Here is a 7,787-nt window from a genome sequence, read left to right on the forward strand (position 1 = left end):
ATTTTATCTCTAATAGTATTGATCTTGGAAGTAAAGTAGTTCGAGTCATTACTGCTGTGCTGTTGAGAAATGTCATCACCTGTTGATGCTTTATTTTTTGTTCATTTAGCCACTGTATTGAATAAATACCTGGGGTTATGTTTGTTTTCTTCTCAAAGAGATGAAAAGTAATCAGATTTAGCAGTTTTTAATGCTTTTCTGTAGGATTGGGTACTTTCCCACCATGCAGTACGAAATACCTCTAGTTTTGTTTTCCTCCAGCTATGCTCCATTTTCCGGGCTGCTCTCTTTAGGGTGCGAGTGTGCTCATTATACCACGGTTTACTTCAAACGAGTTATACTTGAAGCCCGCCCTCTGAGAAATACTGAATATATTGTTATAAATTGTAACACCTCCCCCTTTACCTTTTGGACGCGGCTCATGTTTATAACAGTAATCTTGGGGGGTAGGCTCGTTTAAAATGATGTAATCATCAGGTTTTAGCCAGGTTTCTGTCAAACAGAGCACATCTAGGTTATGATCAGTGATCATATCATTTACAAAAAGTGCTTTCGTAGAAAGGGACCTGATATTCAATAAGCCAAGCTTTATCATTTGTTTCTCTGTATTATGTACATTTTTTATTTGTTCATACATTTGTTCATTGTTCATACAATGAAAATCACTTGTAACCAAAACAGCCAGTTACCAACAGTCTTCAAAATACCTTCTTTTATGTTACACTAAAGAAAGGTTTTAAACAACATGAGGGTGAGTAAATGATGACAGAATTTAAACTTTTTGGGTGAACAATCCCTTTAATGTTTTTATTTTTATTATTATTAATATTTATTAAAAAAATTTATGAAATGGTACTCTAAATAAGAAACTATAAATCTGCCAGCAGGTGGCAGTAAATGTCTTTATGAGTCATTCATTCATTTGAACGGCTGATTCATTCAGGAATTGAGTAAACTGTTCTCTGTAAGAATGAGGCTTTGAATCATTGGTTCACAGGATTCTTTCCAAACGCGGATTCATTCAGAAACTAAACACCGCTGTGTTGCTCGGAGACGCACAACAATTCTGCTATGGCTTTAAAGGTAATATGTTCTCTGCAAAATTGAGCAAAAACACATAATATTGTGTTTAAAATATAACACAATATCAACTTCTTATTTACTGAACTGTTTTAAACTCTATATATTCGGGACAAAATCATCACTCGTGCGATATTGCACTCGCTCATTTGATATCACTTATCGTATGATATAAATGAGACAAAAACTCATTTTTTGCACCAATATCTAGAATTTTAGGTCATAACTGCTTTTATGGAGTTGTTGCCCTGCATCACATTTGTCAACAGTCAACTGTATGGGCTGTAAGATGACGTACAGGTCTGGGGGCGGGGCCAGTGCGTTAACGGTGTTAAAATATTTTATTCGCGTTATTTTTTCATAACTAAATAATTAATGTGTTAAACTGACAGCCATAATATATATATATATATATATATATAAAGATCTAATTATATGGTATATTATTATTTACCAGTAATATCCCAGTCTACTTTTCACAATTTAGTTATAGGGATAGTTCACCCAAAATGAAAACTCATGTCATTTCTTCTGTTGAACATGAAAGAAGATATTTTGAAGAATGTTGGTAACCAAACAGTTGCTGGTAGCCATTGACTTCCATAGTAGGGGGAAAAAATACAGTGGAAGTCAATGGCTACCAGCAAATGAACATGCTTTATCTTGTTGACTTGTTGATCTGTTTCTGTCTTTTATTGGTTGTTTATACTATTTATACAGGTATATTGTTGTCATCTAGTTGTCTCTTAAGCATAGATAAACTGTTTGGTGGATGATTGTGTGTGAGTTCAGGCTCTGGCCGATGAGAATGAGTATGTGCGAGACACGGCCCTGCGCGCAGGCCAGCGCATCATCAGCATGTACGCAGAGACTGCCATCGCTCTGCTGCTGCCAGAGCTGGAGCAGGGCCTGTTTGACGACCTCTGGAGAATCAGGTACCAAACATCTGCCCTCCATCACTTCAGAGGACGGCTGCCATAGCGATGGATGCTGATGCTGAGTGTTTGTGTTCTCTTAGATTTAGCTCGGTGCAGTTGCTAGGCGACCTGCTGTTCCATATCTCCGGGGTAACGGGAAAGATGACAACAGAGACGGCATCAGAGGATGACAATTTTGGCACGGCCCAGTCGACTAAGGTAACCGTAATGAGCCTCTGGAACAGACCACAGGACAGCGTCTGACAGCAGTGCTTTCATTACAAGACCAAAATATATCCCTTGCTTCCTGTTGTGTCCCAGGAAACTTTGTGTGTAAATGTTTGTAATATATTTCCCCAGGCCATTATTGGAGCGCTGGGTGCAGAGAGACGCAACCGTGTGCTTTCTGGGCTCTACATGGGCCGCTCAGACATACAGCTGGTGGTCAGACAGGCGTCTCTTCACGTGTGGAAGATCGTGGTGTCGAACACGCCGCGAACGCTACGAGAAATCCTGCCCACTCTCTTCACACTGCTGCTGGGCTTCCTGGCCTCCACCTGCCCAGACAAGAGAATGGTACAATCCAACGACAAACTGCAGTCCCTTTTGATTCTGTGGCCTGCAAAAGATGCGTTTGTTTTTTTGGAAATTTGTTTCCATGTTAACTAGATGTGCGTATTTTGCATCATACTAAGCGTGCTATAATTTATTGTTTCATATATTTATTATGTCTTTTTCATGTTAATTAAGAAGTAATTCTTCATTTTAAGAAAATGTTTTCTTTCCAAATATTAAAGAAAATAATGTTTGTAATAGCTAGTAATAGAAAATTATGTATGATGGATCTGTCCATTTTTCTCTACAGAAAAATTTGAATGCCTCCATTGCTTATGCTGTTCATGTTGTGTTTCCAGATCGCTGCTCGTACTTTAGGTGACCTGGTGAAGAAACTGGGTGAGAAGATCCTGCCTGAAATCATTCCCATCCTGGAGGAGGGTCTGCGTTCGGATAAGAGCGACGAGAGGCAGGGTGTGTGTATCGGCCTCAGCGAGATCATGAAGTCCACCAGCAAAGATGCAGTGAGTTGCAGCTGATGAAATATGCTCAGCGGGTTCCTTCTGTTCACGTCATCATGGTGAAGCGGTGTTTTTGTGTCAGGTTCTGGTGTTCTCCGAGTCTCTGGTTCCCACCGTGCGTAAGGCCCTGTGTGATCCTCTGGAGGAGGTCCGTGAAGCGGCTGCTAAAACCTTCGAGCAGCTCCACACCACCATCGGTCACCAGGCCCTCGATGACATCCTGCCTACACTGCTCAAACAACTGGTACTGCCTCCATCCCACAATCCTCGCCTTTACTTTGAGAAAATAAAGAAAGGATAGACATTAAAAAAATGTCTAAGCAACAAAACCGTATTAAAGGGATAGTTCACCCAAAAATAAAAATTGATTTACTGACCCTCCACTTGTTCCAAACCTGTGTGAGTTTGGTGGGTAAGCAAACAGTTGCCGGTAGCCATGGCTACCGTCAATTGTTCGGTTACCAACATTCTTCAAAATATCTTTTTTTGTTTGTGTTTTAACAGCTGAAAGAAATTCATACAGGTTGAGGGTGCGTAAATTATGACAGAATTGTCGCTTTTGGGTTAACTCTCCTTTTAAGAAACAAAAATAAATAAATAAGAAAACAAAGATAAATAATGTAAGTTATGCTCAGTAGATCTAATATACATATACTTCAATTCAAATGTTTGGGTTTTTGAATGAAGACTCTTCTGCTCACTGAAGCGGCATTTATTTTATCAAAAATATAGTAAAAATTGTCAAATAATATTGCAATTTAAAATATTTGTTTTCTATTTGAATATATTGTAAAATGTAATTTAATCCTGTTGATCAAAGCTGAATTTTCAGCATCATTACTCCAGTCATCAGTGTCACATGATCCTTCAGAAATCACTCTAATATGCTGATTAAGAAACATTTCTGGTTATTAAATAAATAAATACAGTACTGTTAGTTCTCTACTTCTCAATTGCCAGTGTCCATCTATCCAGGCTGCTTCAAAACAGTATGTATGGTGAACTCAAATGTGTTTGCTTTTTGTTGCAGGAGGACGAGGAGACTTCAGAGTTTGCGTTGGATGGATTGAAACAGGTCATGGCTGTGAAGAGTCGATCTGTCCTGCCTTACCTGGTGCCTAAGGTGAGTTCTCTTTACTAGCAGCCTTTCTCAACTAATCTGTGCATAAACAAAGATTAATAACCTTGTATATCCAGACTTTTGAATAACAAAGTCAGTATAACAAAAGCTCTTTTTTTTGGCCAAGAACTGACCACTTAGACAGGAAGAGACTGTCTTACTGACATTTAAAGTGACCAACCACAGTTTATTTGCGATGTTTTGTTAAGATTAAGCTCTTGATATTTGAAAGATTTGATCTCACAAACCTTGAAAAATGTGTCAGACTTGTGCCACTCATTATATCCACCCAATACCTCGTACATCCAGCCAGTGTTATTTTAGCATTATTGATGTACTAATATTGTTTTTCATAATATTTTGAATTAGATTTTAATTTTATATTTTCTGTTTTCACTTTAATTGTAGTTAAAAATTAAAAAGTTATAATTACATTTTTAGTTAAAGATTTTTTTTAATTTCAGTTCGTTTATTTCATGTAACAAATATGTATTTTATGACTTTGTGCACGCTGAATCCAAGAAATTGCATAAAGCCAGCCAATCAGAATGGATCTTTCTGTTTTCAGAAAGCTCTAGCCGTTATTGTGTGCATCAGACCATCTGTGGGCGTCTCTCAGACCGAGACTAGAATATTCCTTGCACTTATTTAACTGTTAAATTTGGACTCTATTCCAGATAGTGTTATTTAATGCTTTATTTTTATTCTCTGTAGCTGACGGCTCCTCCTGTAAACACGCGTGTCCTCGCCTTCCTGTCTGCTGTGGCAGGAGACGCTCTGACGCGACACCTTGGGGTTATTCTGCCCGCGCTGCTCTCCTCTCTCAAAGACAAGCTGGGCTCAGAGGAGTGCCTGCAGGTGAACACCACAGCTGTCAATCATTTCTACTAAATCCATTACTGGTCAAAAATATTGGAATAATTAAGATATTTTAATGTTTTTGATAGGTCTGCCCTCGACTAAGGATTTTTCTGGTCGACTAGTAGTCGTTCATTTTGAGAATTAGTCGACTAATCGCACGTTTATTAATAAACCATTTAAATCATTATAATGAGCCTTTAATTGCCTACATAGCCTATCAGTGCTCAAGCACACGCTTAAAGCTTTCCACAGCGCACAGGCAGAAGTAATGATTATGAATGTGTCAGGGAAAAAACAGTAAGGAGACTGCATTGACATTTTAATAATTTGATAAACTAGTGCTTTCTTCGTTTTCGGTTTAAGAAATGAAGTCGGAGACACTGACACTGACTCGTCATCTCCGCAGTAGTGATGCACCTGTGTGCATGCTTCATACGGATTACATAATCTGAGAATATTTGTTTTCCATTTGAATTGGTTCATTTGAAAGTAGACATTCACTCTCTATATACTCGATATATTTGTAATGTCTGCAAGGCAAAGATATAAACGTTGTTTCGCGCTCAAGTTCACAGAGACCGAGACGGTTTGCTTTCATTATTTTACAAAAGCGCATTTTGTTGTTATTGTGAGTGCACACAAATAAACGTAGAGTCTTTACATTCTCTGAGTCTCTGTGATTAGTCGACTATTAGGGGGCAGCTCTAGTTTTTGAAAGAAGCCTTTTCTCCACACCAATAGGCTTGCTGAGATAGACGGTGTTTTCGGTTATACCGGTGTTAAGCCGCAACACCGGTTACGTCATTTGCCTGCCGCGGCACCACCCCCCACCGTCGTTTGGATATTTTTATAGTAACAAAAATAATTTAGCCTAGTTCAGTTAGAGGACAGACACTTTTAACAACTACAAACGGAGCTTTCTCATTGGAAACACTCACAATGACTGCATTCAGAGCCCTCGAGCACCGAATGCACAAGTCCCTGACCAAGACACATGACGCATAGATCATGTGCGTCTACAAGTGTCCTCAGCCACGGAGGCACACACTTTCTACACCGCTCACCTGCCTTGGTCTCTCACACATACTTCAAACAGACGGCTCCTGAAGACAACAAAAGTTGGTGACGTATTCAGCAGATGACCTTTTATGCTTCCGGGTATCCGCCTATGATGTCACGGGCCACGTGGACCAATAGAATTGGCATTGTTTCACACATGCTTCAGACACCGGTCATGCTGGCAGCATTCCCCATTGTGTCCGCTAGAGGACGCAGCGTGGAGTTCTCTAGAAGGGGAACCAATGTTTTGGTAGCTTATACCCAGCTAACAAAAAATGCTCTGCTAACAGTCCCATTTAAGTTCTTAAAATGTTATACATAGACATAAATAGCTTTGAATAAACATTTTATTAACATTCTTAGAAGAATATTTGTTCCTAACTTTGGGAGAACCTTGCCAGAACATTATCCAAAGTTCTGAGTACATTCCCTGTTAGCTGGGAAGGAGTTACACTGACAGGAAACAAGTTAATCATATGACAGTTTCACCAAAGAGGTGCCCTTGTACAAAAGGGGAAAAATGCAATAGTAACCTCAGAAAACATAATTCATCATGATAACTAAAACAACAAAAAATGTAATATAAAACTAGCTAATAGTTTATTCAAATTATTAAAGTTGTAATTTTAAGGGTGGACTGTGCTTGAAATCAATTTGCCTAATACTTTTTTTTAATGCTTTATTTGAACCTTCAGTTTACACTATACAACAAAATTAGAACACAATAATTAAAAAGAATAGCAATAGAGAGAAAGAAAGAAAACATGAACAACCAATTGGAACATAATAAATAGTAAAGGAAAAAAGAAAGAAGAGGGTGTTATACAGAATAATTAAAAGTAAACATTAAATACAGTAGAAAATTCTGTAGGCTGTGCAAATTGTACATGTTCTGAGTGCTTTCTTGTTAAGTGAAACTGAAATTGAAAGTAATTTTTTATCTCTTGTAAAAATACTACAAAAACAGGTTTACAATTAGAAAATTTACATGTGTGAATATATAATCATAAGAAGAATAAGATGAGAATTAAATGTTATTACAAAACAGGCATTGGGATCCGCTTCAAAAAAATCCAAAAATAGTACATTTGGGATTCATTGAAAAGTCTTGTAAGATAGTATTGGAGATAAACAAACTAAAATCTTTCCAGAGCTGATAAGCAAAACTACATGACAAAAACAAATGAAGAAGAGTGTCATTCTGGCAAAAGGAACATTTTGTGTCAAAATCAGATCCACATTTTTTCTTCAGAATGTTTTTGACAGAGTAAATGTTATGGAGTAATTTAAAAGATATTTATTTTACTTTATTAGAAAGGAAAAACATTTGCTGCATGGACCATCAATTTGCCTAATAATACTTTATCACAGTGGTTCCCAATCCTGGTCCTGGAGAACCCCCAACACTGCACATTTTAGATGTCTCCCTATTCAAACACACCTGATTCAACTCATCAGCTCATTAGTGAAGACTCCAAGACCTCAAATGTGTGTGTCAGATAAGAGAGACACCAAAACCGTGCAGTGTTGGGGGTTCTCCAGGACCAGGGGGGATCCACTAAGTTAGAGGATAGACACTGTTAAAAACTAAACGCTCAATGCAGCGTGCTGACCGTGCGCGAACGACAGTGCACCACGGAGCAGGAGTCAGATTTTATTTATCACGTGAGGAGA

At 38.2% G+C, this 7,787-nt stretch overlaps 1 protein-coding gene across 1 annotated transcript in view; it reads left to right on the plus strand.

The window, feature by feature from the left end:
• gcn1 (GCN1 activator of EIF2AK4) overlaps positions 1 to 7,787 on the plus strand; it is a 68,205-nt gene that overhangs the window by 46,727 nt on the left and 13,691 nt on the right. Inside the window, exons 42-48 of the mRNA XM_016463791.1 lie at positions 1,873 to 2,015; positions 2,099 to 2,216; positions 2,358 to 2,573; positions 2,912 to 3,076; positions 3,156 to 3,317; positions 4,104 to 4,196; positions 4,908 to 5,051. Of these exons, the coding sequence (XP_016319277.1) occupies positions 1,873 to 2,015; positions 2,099 to 2,216; positions 2,358 to 2,573; positions 2,912 to 3,076; positions 3,156 to 3,317; positions 4,104 to 4,196; positions 4,908 to 5,051 (1,041 nt within the window). The remainder of the gene's footprint in view (positions 1 to 1,872; positions 2,016 to 2,098; positions 2,217 to 2,357; positions 2,574 to 2,911; positions 3,077 to 3,155; positions 3,318 to 4,103; positions 4,197 to 4,907; positions 5,052 to 7,787) is intronic.

This window comes from Sinocyclocheilus anshuiensis, unplaced genomic scaffold (assembly GCF_001515605.1).
Source record: "Sinocyclocheilus anshuiensis isolate Anshui unplaced genomic scaffold, SAMN03320099.WGS_v1.1 scaffold332, whole genome shotgun sequence".
NCBI classification, from domain to species: Eukaryota; Metazoa; Chordata; class Actinopteri; order Cypriniformes; family Cyprinidae; genus Sinocyclocheilus; species Sinocyclocheilus anshuiensis.